Source organism: Callorhinus ursinus, unplaced genomic scaffold, assembly GCF_003265705.2.
Source record: "Callorhinus ursinus isolate GAN/ISIS: 27379988/994484 unplaced genomic scaffold, GSC_fseal_2.0 scaffold18, whole genome shotgun sequence".
Lineage (NCBI taxonomy): Eukaryota > Metazoa > Chordata > Mammalia > Carnivora > Otariidae > Callorhinus > Callorhinus ursinus.
Window position 1 is genome coordinate 15479689 of NW_027397080.1, and position 18394 is coordinate 15498082.

The window sequence follows — 18394 nt, forward strand, 5'->3', positions numbered from 1 at the left end:
CATCAGGCTCCACGCTGAATGTGGAACCTGCTTAAGATTCTCTCTCTCCATCTCCCTCTGTGCCGCCCCTCCTCCTTAAAAAAAAAAAAAAGAAAGGAGTCCCATGCTCTACTGACTAAGCCAGCCAGGCACCCCAAGGGCTAAGAATCTTTAAGGCAGAGAAGTCCCAAACCTTGAGAAAGAAACAAGGCTAAATCAAATACCATTATGGTTATATGGTTCATAAAGACCCAAGCCCCACTCCAGTTTATTTTTAGCCTGCACCCACATGGAATATTCTCTAGATAAGTGGTATTTCAAATTAAACATTTACATCCTTGATACTGGCTCTACCTACTTTGCAAATAAAATTATGCACTATCTGGCCAGGTTTCTAAAGGGTTAGCACAGTGGCTGGCACCTAATAAGCACTCATAATCAAATATTTGCTGAATAAGGGGCCCCTGGGTGGCTCAGTCGTTAAGTGTCTGCTTTCGGCTCCGGTCATGATCCCAGGGTCCTGGGATCGAGCCCCACATCGGGTTCCCTGCTCCGTGGGAAGCCTGCTTCTCCCTCTCCCACTCCCCCTGTTCCCTCTCGTTGTGTCTCTGTCAAATAAATAAATAAAATCTTAAAAAAAAAAAAAAATAGGGGCGCCTAGGTGGCTCAGTCAGTAAGTGTCTGCCTTTGGCTCAGGTCATGATCCCAGGGTCCTGGGATCGAGCCCCACGTCGGGTTCCCTGCTCTGGCGGGAAGCCTGCTTCTCCCTCTCCCGCTCCCCCTGCTTGTGTTCTGTCTCTCTGTCAAATAAATAATATCTTTAAAAAAATAAAATAAAATAGTATTTGCTGAATGATTTAGTAGTGGCTCGACCTTCTCTGGGAAGCATTATGAATTCTGGCCCACCTTTTTCTTTACAGAGGTCATGGTTGTCCAGCCCTGGATACAAAAGCAAGCCTGAACTATTTCAGCAAACTTTCTAAAACCAGTTGCCAAATCACTTCGTACAACTCCTTACATTCCGAATCTTTCATAACACGTAGGAGACTCAAATCATACTAATAAATAGTACTAGAAGTGATGCTCAACAGGATCTCACGTTTATTGAGAAGTGATTAATGGTAAAAAGAAAGGCAATGCCCTTTCCTCATTGGCTGAACAATAAACTGAAGAAACATTCACTACACGTTTTACAATATTTTTCTCTTCCAAAATGCATTTCTGTAAACAAGTTTTTACCACTGTTCTTAGCTTTGAAATCAAATTAATCCTGACTTAATCAGTATAATGTACAAGAACAGAAAATTTCTTAGGACTCCTAGTACTTTACTTTGAGTAACAAAGGGTCAGAGAAAATGAACCACCCTTAAAGACACAACCTTGGGTAACACTGTTAAATTCTCCAAGACAAAACTTCTTCATAAAAATGTTCTTCCAGGTCGGAAGGGAAAAACCAAATTCCCACTTTCTGGGGTGGAGGCCCAAATTCTTCGAAACTCAAGTGTTCTCCAAGTGCAAATGTCAAAATGGGGAGAGGAAAGGGTTTAAAAATTAGAGAAAACTGTATGCACTTACGGACTTTAAAATCCGGAAAACATAGTAAAAAGACAAAAAAACAAAGCATTATGCTCTGAAATCACAACCAAAGCCAAAATAAAAGGGACATTTTTCACCTAAACTACCTAGAGGGATTTTTTGTTTAGTTTTCTCTTTTTCTTTTTTTTTTCATTTTCCAGTTAAGTCCTATGTCTTTTGTGAAATTCCAATACTTAAACTCCAAGTCTGCAATCGTCTCTGAAGTCAATGAAATTAAGAAAAAAGTCCTAATTCTCTTGAAGGTCATTTTTTTCCTCGTAGGATATGCAGATGCAACCGTTGCTGCAGTCTGTGCAGAACTGCCTTTTATTTGCCACGACCTTGACGTTCCTACAGAGGTTAAAAAAAAAATTGGAAATGGTTAGTTAAAACTTATCTGAACATGCTTAAGAATTAAAACTTTGTAACTCAAAAGAAATTTAGTTATTTGTGCTAAACAGAATATACCTCACAAATAAAAGCTTTCACTTCCTGTATTTTAAACCAAAGTAGTAAACACTCAATCATCCCAATTAACACAAAATTATTTTTCTTTGAAGTTAAAACTTCTTACATGACTTAAACAGATGTTTTCCAATTACAGTTGGCTTAGGCTAATACTTGTCAATCCCCCAAAATATGGGCCAAATGGAAGTAACTCAAACATGCATCAAAAGCCTAAAGAAGGGAAGCAGCATATAAAGTATACTAAAAAAACTCTAACAGTACTAGAGTCATCCCATACTAGTCCTAAGGCCTTAAGCATATTCACAGGCCTCAAATTTCCTTTTTTGTAAGGAGACCCATTTCACAGGTCTGTATGAGAATTAATGGGCTGACATATACAAAGCTCTTATCTATAGTAAAAAAGAAAATTATCCTCTTCCCCTAGGGACAGTCTGTTTTGTTTTTTTTTTAATTTAAAGATTTTATTTGACACAGACACAGCCAGAGAGGGAACACAAGCAGGGGGAGTGGGGGAGGGAGAAGCAGGCTTCCCGCAGAGCAGGGAGCCCGATGCGGGGCTCGATCCCAGGACCCTGGGATCATGACCTGAGCCGAAGGCAGAAGCAACCCAGGAGCCCCCCTAGGGACAGTTTAAAATCCACTTAGAGATGGATTTTATACTTCCATACTTAAGTTTTCCCTGAAATAAATCTAAATGCTCATTTCTTAGTAAAAATCATTCTTCATGTACCTTTCATAAGGTTATCCTCAATAGCCTTAGAATCTTTTAAACTATGACCCAATCCATTTGTCTTTTTTTTTTTTTTTTGAGAAGGAGGGAATGAGAGAGGGGGAGAGGGAGAGAATCTTTTTAAATTTTTTTAAATTTTATTTTATTATGTTGTTAATCACCATACATTATTAGTTGTTGACGTAGTGTTCCATGATTGTCTGCGTATAACACCCAGTGCTCCATTCAATACGTGCCCTCTTTATAACCCATCACCAGGCTAACCCATTCCCCCACCCCACCCCACCCCTCCAGAACCCTGTTTGTTTCTCAGAGTCCATACTCTTTCATGGTTCGTCTCCCCCTCCGATTTCCCCCTCTTCATTTTTCAGAGGGAGAGAATCTTAAGCAGGCTCCATGCCCGTGCAGAGCCCAACGCAGGACTCCATCTCATGACGCTGAGACCATGACCCGAGCAAAAATCAAAAGTCAAGCTACTTAACCGACCCAGGCATCCCTCAATCCACATGCCTTTTAAAAGCAAAAACATTAAGTGGTTAGGAGCACACAGGTCTGAACTTATACTTGATTCATCAATCTGCTTGAGTAGAACCATCTGCTCCCGTTTACCCAAGGTAAAATATGATTCCTACTAAAAAGAACAGCCACTACCACTTAATGGGTTTCCATATTCCAGATACTGTACATAATAATGATCTTCATAACCATGCTGCAGGGACTGTATTATTCCTAAGAAAACTAAAGCTCAAAAAAGTTCCTTGACCAGTATTATCTAATAAGAACCAGAATTCAAACCTAGGGCCAAATACTATATAGGCTCTTTCTTAACACCATGTTATTAACAAATATTTATGTAAAAATCAACAAAGTGAAATTTTGTGATCAACTGACTACCCCCAACTAAATTAACCCATAGATATAAAAATAGTATTCAGAAAGAGCAGTTATCTTTTAAAAAAAAAAAAAGATTTTGAGAGAGAAAGTGCGCGGACACACTCATCAGTGGGGGAAGGAGCAGAGGGGGAGGGAGAGGGACCAGCACTCTGTGTTGAGCGCAGAGCCCCACAAAGGGCTCAATCCCACAGATCAATTCCACAACCCTGAGGACCCTGAGATCATGACCCGACCCAAGCCAAAACCAAGAGTTGGACACTCAACTGACTGAGCCACCCAGGTGACCCGAGCAGCTGTCTTTTTCTGATGTTCCATTTCACGTATTTGGAATTCAGGGATAAATTCACCAACATACCAACATCTGGGATATTATTTAAGTCACTTTGAAATTTCAAATTTAACAAAATAACTCACCATACACTCCTATCTCTTGAAATCAAACTCAATTCAAGAACAAGAGATTCAATCCAACATAAAAAAGACCTCAAAAGTTTTGAATCCCCTCACTTTTTTGCCTTTCCTATATACTCTTCCAAAGTTTTAATAAATGTCCTGCTTATAATAGGAAAATTGCAATTAAAACAAAATCTCTGCAGTTGATCAAAGTCAAACTTTAAACAGCACCTTGCTGCTCTTCAATTTTAAACTCATCTACACCTGTTCTGTCTTTCATAATTTGGATGAATACCATTTACCTAACCTCTCTTCTATTATGGACTAAATAATCTACACTTGGCTTCAGAAAATCTGGACTCTTCAGTGTTTCTTGACTCAATCTCAGTCCCATGCTTTTATTATTCTTTAAGCCAAGAACATCTGGCCTTCTGCCCCTCAAGGTATACCCCCCCTTCCTTCTTTGAGACTTCCTTAACCACCACAGCTTCAATGTCTTTCTAAACCTGCATCCATAATTAAAAATTAAATTGCATTGTCCTGTTTTATGTAAAATTAGTCCCAACTCAATCAAAAAGCTCCTAGAAAGCAAACACTAGGTCTTCAACTAACCTCACTCACAAGCTACTTACGAGTTCAGCAGTAGGTAACATGCTACAGCTGACTTTTAAATAAAATTCTGGTTTTTCCACCCAACATGGAGTTCCAACTCACAACCCCAAGATCAAGAGTTGTTGAGTGCTCTTCTGACTGAGCCAGCCAGGCGCCCCACAGGTTTATTTTAAATTATGCAAATTACAACATACAAATAAATGGCATTAGCGGTCTTAATCTCCTGATCGACATCAAGAAAACATCACACTGATACAATTCAGGCAAGCTTGATTAATTGCTGTGCTATTTCCAAATCGTTTTGATGTATACACAAAAAACAATCTTATATAATTACAAATAATAAAGATAACATCCATCTTCTGAGATTATAAAGATATTTACACATTCACATACTATCTTGAAAAGTAAAATAAATTTTTCGCCAATGAAAATAACAATTCACCAGATTTTTTTTTTTTTTAAGTAGGAAAGGAAAACAGCTTTACAACGGAGAACTTGGTGAACACCCTAAGTGGTCAAAATAACATTCCCAATAATGGCATAAACAGCCTCCTATTGTGAGGCACTGAGGACACAAAGTCATTTAGGTAGTATTCCTGCCAGAGAAACACAATTAGAATGTACACAATGAGGAAACCTTAGACAAATTGAGGCGCATTCTACAAAAATAAACAGCATATACTCTTCAGAAAGGCAACGTCATAAACAAAGCAGCTGGGTGGGTGGGGTGTGGTATGCATTATGTAACCACTGCAGATTAAAAAAGACCCTAAAGGGCGCCTGGGTGGCTCAGCTGGTTAAGCGACTGCCTTCGGCTCAGGTCATGATCCAGGAGTCCCTGGATCGAGTCCCACATCAGGCTCCCTGCTCGGCAGAGAGTCTGCTTCTCCCTCTGACCCTCCCCCCTCTCATGTGCTCTCTCTCTCTCTCTCATTCTCTCTGTCTCAAATAAATAAAAAAAATAAAAAAAAATAAAGACCCTAAAGACCAAAACTAAAAGATCCTGGATTGGAACCTGGATCATTAAAAAATGGCTACCAAGGGGCGCCTGGGTGGCTCAGTCGTTAAGCGTCTGCCTTCGGCTCAGATCATGATCCCACGGTCCTGGGATCAAGCCCTGCATCAGGCTCCCTGCTCCGAGGGAAGCCTGCTTCTCTCTCTCCCACTCGCCCTGCTTGTGTTCCCTCTCCCACTTGTCTCTCGGTCAATAAAATCTTTAAAAAAAAAAAAAAATGGCTATCAAGGACATTAAGACCTACCTGTAAAACAAATAAGATTTGTAGATAATAGTATTGTGTGTCAATGTTAAATTTCCTGATGTCAATAACTGCACTGTGGCTGTAAGTGCATGTTCTTATTTTTAGGAATTAACAGCAAAATATTGAGAAGAAAAGGACCTATCCGAAACTTTCAAATGGTCAGAAAATTACACATCTCCAAGAAGAACAATAAAGTAAATGTGGCAAAATAGTACAGTGGCAAATCTGGGTGAAAAGTACACAGGCATTCTGTATACTATTCTTGAAATTTCTCTTAAGTTTGAAATTATTTCAAAATAAAGTTAATAAAATGGGGAGAAAATTAGTTTTCATTTAATTCTGCAAATACTGGCTACACTAAAAGTCACGTGCAACAATTCATAAAACTTTGAAATGAGTTTATTTCAGGGGCACCTGGGTAGCTCAGTCGGTTAAGTGTCTGACTCCTGATTTTGGCTCAGGTCTTGATCTCAGGAGTTATGAGATCGAGCCCCATGCTCAGCACGCAGTCCGCTGGAGATTCTCACTCCCTCTACCCCTCCTCCCTCTCTAAAAAAATAAAAATAATGAGTTTATTTCCTCAGACCTACACTAAAAGTCCTTAAACAGTACTCTTCCAAAAGATTTTATTTGAGAGAGCGAACAAGCGGAGGGGTGGGGGAGAGGGAGAAGCAGGCTCCCCACTGAGCAGGGAGCTAGACATGGGACTCGATCCCAGGACCCTGAGATCATGACCTGAGCCTAAGGCAGATGCTTAACTGACTGAGCCACCCAGGCGCCCCCAAACACGGAGGATTTTAGCAAAAAAGAATATAGGGGCCCCTGGCTGAGTTGGTAGAGTGTGTAACTCTTGATCTCTGGGTTGTAAATTCAAGCCCACATTGGGTGCAGAGATTACTTAAAAATAAATTAAAAATAAATTTAAGGGTGCCTGGGTGGCTCAGTCGTTAAGCGTCTGCCTTCGGCTCGGGTCGTGATCCCGAGGTCCTGGGATCGAGCCCCGCACCAGGCTCCCTGCTCAGCGGGAAGCCTGCTTCTCCCTCTCCCACTCTCTCTGCTTCTCCCTCTCTCTCTGTCAAATAAATAAATAAAATCTTTATTAAAAATAAATAAAGTGTAAAAAAACAAAAAAAGAAATGTTACCCAGCAGCTTTTTACAAGTGTTTTAGAATGAGAAAAGATGACAAAGAGAATGTTCTAACACAAGGACCATTATTTTAATACACTTTTGGTTATTAAAACCTTTTAGGTTTCTATAAAAGACTTCTCCTTACAGCAGCTTTCTTTCACTTTTGTGACTACTTCCTGTTACCACTGAGAACAATTCCACTAAATGCTTTGACAATTTATGGCCAAAGGGCTTCACTTGTAGATCAGCTGTATTTGCTGACATTACTAATCAACCAGTCCTACCCCAGTAATATTTAATAAATAAAAAGTAAGGAGGTGGCGGGGGGACCAGGAGAATGATGATGGATATATAATAAAGGGAAGAGAGAAGAGCACAAAAAAGCAAAATTGGATCTCCAATGGGTCCAAGTCCCAACCAGAATTGCCATGAGCAAAACACACATTTATGTCTTGTTGAACAATCCAGCTTTTATACATGAAAATGCTACTGACTCATCATAGCAGGCCAAGTGGTATGTCAAACTGTTTTTCCCCATGCTGTCATGTGGAACTGGCCTACCCCTTTTTTAAATCTAGTGCTTCTAGAACCACAGGCTAGACAGTTACAGTGAGATCTGTGGTAAGAACAGGCTGAAGTGGTGAGTCAAGGTTAAGCTCCTGCCATGGATTTGCTTTCTGAAATAAGGTAAACATAACATCCTCAAGCACAAACACAAATTATAAAGTCCCAGTTAGCTAGAAGACAATGCTAGAAGGGAAGATGCATGCATTCCTAGAGCTTAAGGATCTTGTACTGGTAATAAACAAAGAACAGAGGAAAATCATAGCTAAGATCTTACTGAATTCACACCCCATCCCCAAATTTCCCATTAGGACACATTCAACCTAAACTAGAGGTAATACCCATACTAATCATACATCCCACCTGAGCCCCTCCCCAGTTTACATCTACGATTATAAAATACAAAACTTCATCTCTAGGAAACATCCTAAAATCCACAAGGTGGCAATGTTACCTAAAATCCACACATTTGAAACCTCTTCCTATAATACGAATAGATCTCTCTGCGGATTTATTTTTCCTCTATTTAGCTTAATATCCTCTTGTTTCTAATACCATCCCACTCCCTCCACTTTTAAGAAGCCCTTAAACACAACTGAGGCATGTATTTATTTGCTGGCTATAATTTTATTAACCTTAAAAACTGATATTCAGCCCTAAAATTAAGTTTACTTATATAGCCCTCAACTAATCTTTCCTATGTCCCCAAGGGCCTTGAGAAAAATGAACAGAAATTTCAGTGTCCCTGGCTGAAAGTTAAAGAGAATGCTGAGATGGGCTAACATGAAAAAATGTGATTATACTAAAACACTTTCACAGAGACATATACCATATGATTTCACTTATATGTGAAATCTAAACAACAAAACAAATGAATAAACAAAGCAGAAACAGACCCATAAATACAGAGAAAAAACTGATGGTTGCCAGAGGGGAGTTGGGAGGGATAGGCAAATGGGTGAAGGAGAGTGGGAGATACAGTCTTCCGGGTATGGAATGAATAAGACGATAAAATGTACAGCAAAGGGAATACAGGCAATGATATTGCATGGTGACATAGCCTTATATGGTAACAGATTGGTAGCTACGTTTGTGGTGAGCAGAGTGTAACATATAAACTTGTCCAGTCACATCACTATACTGTACTTGGGCACCTGCGTGGCTCAGTCAGTTGGGGGTCCTACTCTTGATTTCGGCTTAAGTCATGGTCTCAGGGTCATGGAATTGAGCCCCACATGGGGCTCTCCACTCAGCGTGGAGTCTGCTTAAGACTCTCTCTCACCTTTCCCTCTGCCCCTCCCCACCATTCCCTCTCTAAAATAAATACATCTTAAAAATACATATATATTGGGTGCCTGGGTGGCTCAGTTGGTTGGGTGGCTGCCTTCGGCTTGGGTCACGATCCTGGAGTCCCTGGATCGAGTCCCGCATCGGGCTCCCTGCTCGGTGGGGAGTCTGCTTCTCCCTCTGACCCTCCCCCTGCCATGTGCTTTCTCTCTCATGCTCTCAAATAAATAAATAAAATCTTAAAAAAAAAAAATACATATATATCTTTGGGGCACCTGGGTGGCTCAGTTGGTTAAGTGTCTGACTTCAGCTAAGGTCATGATCTCAGGGTCCTGAGATGAAGCCCCATGTCAGGCTCCCCGCTCAGCAGGGAGTCTGCTTTTCCCTCTCCCTCTGCCCCTCCCCCATTCATGCTCTCTCTCTCTCTCTCAAATAAATAAATAAAATCTTTAAAAAAAAAAAATCTTCTAGGGACACCTGGGTGGCTCAGTCCATTAAGCGTCTGCCTTCAGCTCAGGTCATGATCCCAGGGTCCTGGGATCGAGTCCCGCATCGGGCTCCTTGCTCGGCAGGGAGCCTGCTTCTCCCTCTGCCTCTCCCTGCTGCTCTCTCTGCTTGTGCGCACTCTGACAAATAAATTTAAAAAAAAATCTTCTACCTTCTCATCCCCTTTTAAGTTTTTCTAGGTGCAGAAATGGTCTTTTAGCTGGAATGAATTTGTGGGAACTGAAGGAGGAGCAACAAGATAAAGTTAATGCATTAAATAACATTTCCTACCATCAGATTCTTTCCAAGATGGCTAATTACAAGCTGAACTCCTATACACATTTTACCAAAAGGGTTAGAAGTAAAAAGCCTAGATAATCTATTTTCAGTACCTGAATAATAAATCTGACTAGTAACAGAACAAGAGTAAGATAAATCATACATTAACATTTTTTTAGCTTAACTAAAATAATGAGAAAACGCTAGCTCCAAATCAAATGAAATGGCCTGAAAGTCTTGACTATTCTCTAAATCACTCCTTGGTTTTCCAGTAAAAACTACATTTGAACCAAAACAAATTTCACAATAAAACCAATTTCTCAAAACATTTCAGAATACAATTTAACAAATAAGGTTGTTTTGGGTTTTTTTTTTAAGATTTTATTTATTTATTTGACAGAGACAGCGAGAGAGGGAACACAAGCAGAGGGTAGTGGGAGAGGGAGAAGCAGGCTTCCCGCTGAGCAGGGAGCCCAATGCGGGACTCCATCCCAGGACCCCGGGATCATGACCTGAGCCGAAGGCGGACACTTAACGACTGAGCCACCCAGGCGCCCCACAAATAAGGTTTTTAATAGCTTCTCAAATCCCCTCCATTCCCAGTACAAGCATATTTTGCATTTGACAGATAAATTCAGAATGAAGTAATCATCAGAATATACTTTCCAGTCATCTGATGAGATGCTCCAGCTCTACCTCCAAAAAATATTAACAACTCCAGGGATGCCTGGGTGGCTCAGTCATTAAGCGTCTGCCTTCGGCTCAGATCATGATCCCAGGGTCCTGGGATTGAGTCCCACACCGGGCTCCTTGCTCAGTGAGGAACCTGCTTCTCCCTCTCCCTCAGCTGCTCCCCCTTCTTGTGCTCTCTCTGACAAATAAATAAAAATCTTTATAAAAAAAAAAAATTTAACTCCATTAATACCTCTCTAGTCCTAGCTACTGTCGTCATCTCTCACCTGGAATGTGTCAGACTCTTAAATGACCTCCCTTTCACTCTTGTGCCCTCTTCAGTGTATTCCAAGGGCTGGACCCCAAAATGGAAACTCAGTAGCACTATTAGGTACCATGCCAAAAGTTACTGAAGAATCTGATGATTCAAAATAAACAAGTTTATATTTATGTGCATGCATAAATATGCCTAATCTCACAGATCACAATCATTCATAAAAGACCCGTATGCAAAGAATTTATATATAATTTAATTCTAACACCCACAATAAGGTATTTTTCTGATTTAAAAAAATACTAAAGCGGGGCGCCTGGGTGGCTCAGTCAGTTGGGCATCTGCTTTTGGCTCAGGTCGTGATCCCAGGGTCCTGGGATCGAGCCCCCAGTTGGGCTCCTTGCTCAGTGCGTAGGCTACTTCCCCCTCTCCCTGCAGCTCCCCCTGCTTGTGCTAAAACCTTAAAAAAAAAAAAAAAAACTAAAGCTCAGAGAAGTTTACTTGCTCTAATCATAGTGGTAGAAAGGATTTTAGGTCTTCTAGAGCCCTTAGCCTTTCTGCTACTATAAATATATGTTAACAAGACCACAGACTCTAGAATTCATGCTCTCTATAATATCAACCAGTATACATAAATAAAGGCCCATCATATGTAACATACTTTATAGAACCCTTTCCCCCATCCAAAAAAACGAATTACCTTTAAAAAAATCAGCCTTTAAACATCTTAGTTTGGGCAACTTCAAGATGGCTAGTGATCACTAAATATTACAGCTTAAAATTAACAACTCTCTAAAAAATTAACATGCTCACAGAAAGGAAGATACAATAAAAGGAACATTAAATAATGCAAAACTTAGGGGCACCTGGGTGGCACAGCTGGTTAAGCATCTGATTCTTGGTTTCGGCTCAGGTCATGATCTCAGGGTCCTGGCATGGAGCCCCGCATAGGGATCTGCTGAGCAAGGAGTCTGCTTCATCTCTCTCCCTCTCCCTCTGCCCTTTCCACTTGTGCTCTCTCTCTCCCCCTCTAAAATAAATAAATCTTTAAATAATGTAAAACCTAAAAACATTAGTGTCTCTTAGAAACAGCCACAATGTCTCTAAAAAGCAGATTATAACATCAAGTTACAGGGGCACCTGGGTGGCTTGGTCAGTTAAGCCTCCGGCTCTTGATTTCAGCTGAGGTAATGATCTCACGGTCATGAGATCCAGCCCCATGTTGGGTTCCACAATGGGCATGGAGCCTGCTTAAGATTCTCTCTCTCCCTCTGGCCCTCCCCTCACTTAAAAAAAAATTCTTTAAATAAATAACATCAAGTTACAGATGTAGGATATTAAGCCAAAGAGACTGCCACCTTTTAATGGACAAAAAGTATAGCAACTCATTAGAGACTCATAATACTGACAGACGATTAAAAATGGCCAAACTGCTGAAAATACCACAGTACTGAAAGGTACAGCCAGGTTTATCAAACACATGTGAATTCTAACACTGCTTTTAAAAATGAAGTCTTGACACAAACAGGTAAGAGACTTTTGGGGGAAGGACAGGACTACAGTACAAAAAAAGAAACTTAGGAACCAAACTTGCAGGAAAAATAAGCATGAGGAATTTGAGGTAAGAGGCATACAAAACACTTACTAATGATATACATAATCCAGGAGTTCTCAAACTTGGAAAAATACAAGAGAGTCACCTATAGATAAGAGCTGATAAAATGCAGATTCCAAGGCCTTGCCTCCACAGATGCTCTTTCAGTAGGTGAGAAAGGACAAGAATCTGCAGTTTAAGTACTCACAGATGGTAATTTATGTAAACTGATAAACGTCTCAATCAACTTCTAATCCCATAAAAAAATGCCTAGGGAGCTCACTAAATTAAATTTCTACTTTAATAAGTCCGTGTGTAGAGCCTAGTTACCAGTATTTCTGTAAATACTTTTTGGATGACTCAAAGTTTATTTTATATCATTATTACCATCTTTCTGTTTATACTCTGAAACACTCACCTAGGTCCACCCTGCTCCCCTCCCCATCCTTTCTGCAAGCTTAGGGATTCCAAGTAAAGTAACCTTTGCCATAAATGATTTGAATCACCCAAGAACTTGTCTGGGTTCTAGTTCTGGCTCTGCCACTAAACAGAATTTTTATTTTTATTTATTTATTTGAGGGGGGCAGAGAGAGCACAAGCAGGGGGAGGGGCAGAGAGAGGGAGAAGCAGACTCCCCCACTGAGCAGGGAGCCCGATGCGGGGCTCGATCCCAGGACCCTGGGATCATGACCTGAGCCAAAGGCAGACTCCCATCCAACTGAGCCACCCAACTGTTTAGGTGCCCCTAAACAGAAGTAATCTTGCAAATTTGTGTCAAAAATGAGAGTGGGATAGACTAAAACCTTCCCAATTTTATAACCTTTTCAGAGTACATTATATCCAGAGCCATTTGTGTTCCCCCTTATTCCTGCTGCCTGTCGTTAGCAGCAACTTTCACAAGCTTAGCAGAGTAGATCCAATTAGCTCCATTTTGATGCTTGTGATGAGGGAAGTATAAACCTGAGTGCTTAAACAAAGGTTTAAAATTTCAATTAATTATGCTCTCCTCATATACCCTCAAAGAGGTGAATGGCATCAGTAGATAACAGAACATTGTTGTTAACTGTTTTGAAAGATCAATGTGGGGGCTCCTGGCTGGCTCAGTCGGTACAGCATGTGACCCAATCTCAGGGTTGTGAGCTGGAGCCCACACTGGGTGTAGAGATTACTTAAAGATAAAATCTTAAAAAAGAAAAAGAAAGATAAATGTGAAGATGCAGCAAAGCAGAAGAACAAAAAAAAAGCTTTGGGGCAAAACAAATTCCAGCTCATCTACAACTTAGATCTTAGTGATGAGGAAGTTGTACCTTCTAAATCACAGTTCCCTAACTGTAAAATGAAGATAATCTTATAAAGACTACAAAAAGGGGGGGGGTGCCTGGGTGGCTCAGTTGATTAAGCATCTGTCTTTGGCTTAGGTCATGATTCCAGGGTCCTGGGATGGAGCCCCGCATCAGACTCTCTACTCAGTGGAGACCCTGCTTCTCCCTCTCCCGTTCCCCCTGGCTTGTGCTCGCACTTTCTCTGTCAAATAAATAAAATCTTCAAACAAGAAGACTATTAAAAGGGATCAGAGACAAGATATGAAAAGTGCCTAATATATAGATGCCCCAAAAATGGCTAAACATGGGTATATACCTAAAGTACTAAGTACAAAAAGCAGGACAAAATACTACATAGAACTTGATTATTACTGTATAAACCACTTGCGTAAGTAAAGACAAGCAAAATGCCAAAACAATGAGTGGTTTTGTCCGAGTAAAGAAATTATGGGTGGGGGGTGCCTGGGTGGCTCAGTTGGTTAAGCAACTGCCTTCAGCTCAGGTCATGATCCCAGGGTCCTGGGATCGAGTCCCGCATCGGGCTCCCTGCTCAGCGAGGAGCCTGCTTCTCCCTCTAACCCTCCCTCCTCTCATGTACTCTCTCTCTCTCATTCTCGCTCTCTCAAATAAATAAATCTTAAAAAGAAAAAAATAAAAATAAATAAAATAAATAAAAAAAAGAAATTATGGGTGACTTTTTTCATTTTCTATACTTTTTATAATTTGATTTTACAATTAAAAATGCAAAGACAAAATCTGCTACTACTATAAAATTTGCACTCAAAATTTTTCACATGCACTTTAAAATTCTATAAGCTATCCACACCCTAATTACCAAAAAAGTTCACATAAAGTCAAAAGTTTATATAAATCTACCTTTTCTAAATGGTTTCCTGTATTACATAAGTGATATGGCCAAATTTTTAACTTTGACATACATAGTAAAGTACTAAATATCTCACAAAAACCACCAGATCTTTTAACAGCAGTGCAGAAGAGTTGGAAAGATTAGCTGCCTGCCTCTTCCTTCCCCCCTCCCCCATATCTAACAGCTCAAACTTGGGGGGTTTAGCCATTTTCTTCCTTCATCTTTCCACTATTCTTCCTATCCATCCTTCCAGACCCAACTCAAATACAATCCTCCACTAATATGTCTTGACTCTAGCCCTAACTGGTCTTGCTATTCTTTTCTTTTACACTTAGTCTCATACTGTAAAATTATCATTTTAATACACACTGTCCTATACTGTTTCATTTATTGATATCTTCTCCCTATGATTAACTGGAGTTAAATCAGTTCAATCAAGAATTGTCTATTCAGCAAGAGATGAAAAGCATTAGGGCACTATTTACTGAGCTAGTTGTTATACTAGAAGAATCTGGTCAGAGGAGGTGGCAGCATGCAAATTTAAACTGAATTACTTGCTTCTGTGGAGGAGAAAGGCAGAGGGAGGATATGAGTTACCACACTCAGAGCTTTTCTCCTTGGTCATTTGCAGACTTGCAGGATTCAACAGTGAAGAAAGAAATCATTTTTGTTTGCCCTAATTCAGGGAACAGAGCAATTTCCTCCTCTACTCTACATGAAACTCCTGAACAGCTACAACTAACAGTCCTTTGTCATACTAGGGCAGTCAAAACCAATGCTGTGGCCTCCCCACCTTTTAGGAGATACAGTCTTCCTCATATCCCCCTCCCTACAGACCAAATAAACCAACACACCTAGATGAGATGCTGAAGCTGCAGAAGCTTACACTTCTTCAATTACAAAATAGACCCACCCCAACTTCCACGTACCATTCCTCCATTTTAAAAAATTCACATCATCCAATGGGTTCCAAATTATGTCTCACAGGGGAGATGCTTTGGGGATCTCCCGGGGGGGGGGGCAGCGCCTAGCACCTAAGGTTAGCAATTCACGGGGTTCTGAGTAAGGTTTTGTTTGGGAGGAAAAGAAGAATTCACTGCTAAAAAGCTTGAAAACGGTTATAGGACTAATCTTTACTTCTGGCAGGTAAGCACAAAGGCTCACATCTGAGTAATTCTTGTTTTAAACTATTCAGAGAGTAAATGATTCTAGAGTTGCTAACTATCCTTATCCCAAAACGGTGATGTTTGGAAATACAGCAGTCCCCTCTGGATCAATTTTTAGCCATATCAAAAAAACAAAATACTGCAATTTTTTAATACCCATTGTATTTCAGACATTTTTATATGGTCTAATTTACCAAAACAGCCCATACTAACTAGATAAAAACTGGTCTTACTTCCAGCAGCTCAAACTTTACTGAATCTCTTTAAGGCTTGGAACACCTTGTGGGTGAGGAAGAGTTGAAACAATATAGAAAAAAAAAAATAAATGCAGAGTCTGTTGAGTAATGTATGGACACCAAAACTTTCAAATACCTTACAACAAAGCCCTCTCATCTTACTTTTATTCAAAAGACAGCCACTGGCATTTCCAATCATCAGCTACCTCTCTGCAACTTCTGAATAAGTTGATCATACTCCACTGCTCCCTCTTTAACCCATCCTTTAAATTGTGTTACAGGGGTTCTTCCTTTGGCCCTCTTCTCTTATTGTGTGTTGGCTCTAGCTCTAGAACCCCACTGCAGAAACAGGTACACCAGCTCTCCTTTCTCAGTTTATGTGACTTTACAAAATTATTCTTTTTTATGCTTCAGTGTCTTTATCTGTAGAATTAGACAGTTGCACCTACCTAACAATAATATAAGAATTAAATGAAAACTTACAAATATGTATTCAGGACAGATGTGTGCTAGATACTATACAGTGTTCAATAATTTCAGCCATTTTTATTACCAATATTCTTGACATCTTATACTCTTTCATGCCTCTGCCTCTACTGAAGTCTAAATAAAACTCTTTAATTTCTTTCTTGAGCTCCAGACCCTACTATCACCTTACTGTCCCCCATAGGTACCCCTAACACTATTCTAAAAGTCAACACATCTCCAAACCCAAGTTTAACCTGCTGCTCATCTTTTTTTTTTTTTTTTTACAGTACCTAGAGTCAGGAAATATGTCTACATTCTTCAAATCCACCTTTCCCATCATTGTTTTGGTTCAGGTCTCATGGTCTTTTTCTTCCAAACCTGTTAAAGCCTCTGATGTGGTCTTTGAGCCACCTACACCTGTCATTTAATAGATGAGTTTAGTTAAGTTGCTAACATGAGTTTCCATTTTCCTATCTGTAACTATGAGATATGGCCTTCCAAGGTTGGTATGGGGATTAAAAGAAGACTCATATGAAAGTGGCTAACAAATCAGTGCTCAGTAAGCATTTCACCCTTCCCATCCTCCACACTGTCATTCCACATAACTACCATCCCTTACAATCCAACTAAAACAGAAGTATCTAATAAAAATGCAAAGCCCCAGGGTGCCTAGGTGGCTCAGTTGGTTAAGCATCTGCCTTTGGCTCAGGTCATGATCCTGGGGTCCTAGGAACCCGAGTGGGGCTCCCTGCTCAGCAGGGAACCTGCTTCTCCCTCTCCCACTGTCCCTCTCCCTGCTCATGCACACTGGCTCGCTCTCCCTCTAATAAATAAAATCTTAAAAAAAAAAAAAAATGCAAAGCCCCGGAGCACCTGGGTGGCTCAGTCGATTAAGCATGTGACTCTTGATTTCAGCCCCTGAGATGGAGCCCTGCAGTGGGCTCCATGCTGGGTGCGGAGCCTACTTTAAAAAAAAAAAAAAGTGGGGGAAAAACACAAAGCCCTTCATATATTGCTGGGCCCAACCAATCTCTCCAGCTTTACCAATTACCATTCTTTTCCACTTCTTATTATTCTGAAAACATAACCTAAGCATTCATGAGATCATGTTTATGAACATGCTGTCTCCTCCTCCTAGAATGCCCTCCCCACTTTTCTATCTGGCAAACTCCACGTAATGGTCCATGGGCTTTGGGGCCTGAGAGAGTTCTGTATCTATTCAGATGTAGTTCCAACATATTTTCATTTATCATTTGTTAAGACAATAGTGAAATGAAAACATGTCACAACTTCACTAGTTCATCCATAATTTGAGCAACTTCTCTGTTAAACCGGATAATAATTTTCAAATGCTGGAAGACTATTTTCTCAAATTTTTGTGCTATTCAAAATATGCAGAGCTACAGACATGACACACTTAAATTTAATCTGCATTAATATTTTCTCTATCACTTTAAGGCAGACCATAAACAAAAACCAAGTCCTGATTTGTATACATAGCATTTGTCAATTTTCTTTTTTTTTTTTTTAAGATTTTATTTGTCAGAGTGAGAGAGAGAAAGAGAGCAAGAAAGCACTCGAGTGCACAAGCAGGGGGAGTGGCAGGCAGAGGGAGAAGCAGGCTCCCCGCTGAGCAAGGAGCCCAATGTGGGACTCGATCCCAGGACCCTGGGAACATGATCCGAGCTGAAGGCAGATGCTTAACTGACTGAGCCACCCAGGCGTCCCAGCGTTTGTCAATTTTCATGGTGTAAATAACATGGCAGAGCTATGTATTATATATTGTTTATACAGAGTATCATATATCGATACAATAGATACAAATAATCTCGAGTGATAAATTTGAGTGTTTATTATGGTTAAACAGTAATAATAGCTACATAGTAAGTTTATGTAGTTTAATTGTAATTTTATAATGTATTTTTTTTAAAAGATTTTATTTATTTATCTGACAGCAGAGAGACAGCTAGAGAGGGAACACAAGCAGGTGGAATGGGAGAGGGAGAAGCAGGCTTCCTGCAGAGCAGGGAGCCTGATGCGGGGCTCAAACCCAGGACCCTGGGACCATGACCTGAGCCAAAGGCAGACGCTTAATGACTGAGCCATCGAGGCACCCCTATAATTTATTTAAAAAAA

At 40.3% G+C, this 18394-nt stretch overlaps 1 protein-coding gene across 1 annotated transcript in view; it reads right to left on the minus strand.

Annotated features, from left to right (window-relative positions):
- Window positions 1-1057: 1057 nt before the first annotated feature.
- Window positions 1058-18394, minus strand: part of YTHDF2 (YTH N6-methyladenosine RNA binding protein F2) — a 31896-nt gene continuing 14559 nt past the window's right edge. The window contains exon 5 of the mRNA XM_025856526.2: window positions 1058-1905. Coding sequence (XP_025712311.1) covers window positions 1882-1905 — 24 coding nt within the window. The 3' untranslated portion in view covers window positions 1058-1881. The remainder of the gene's footprint in view (window positions 1906-18394) is intronic.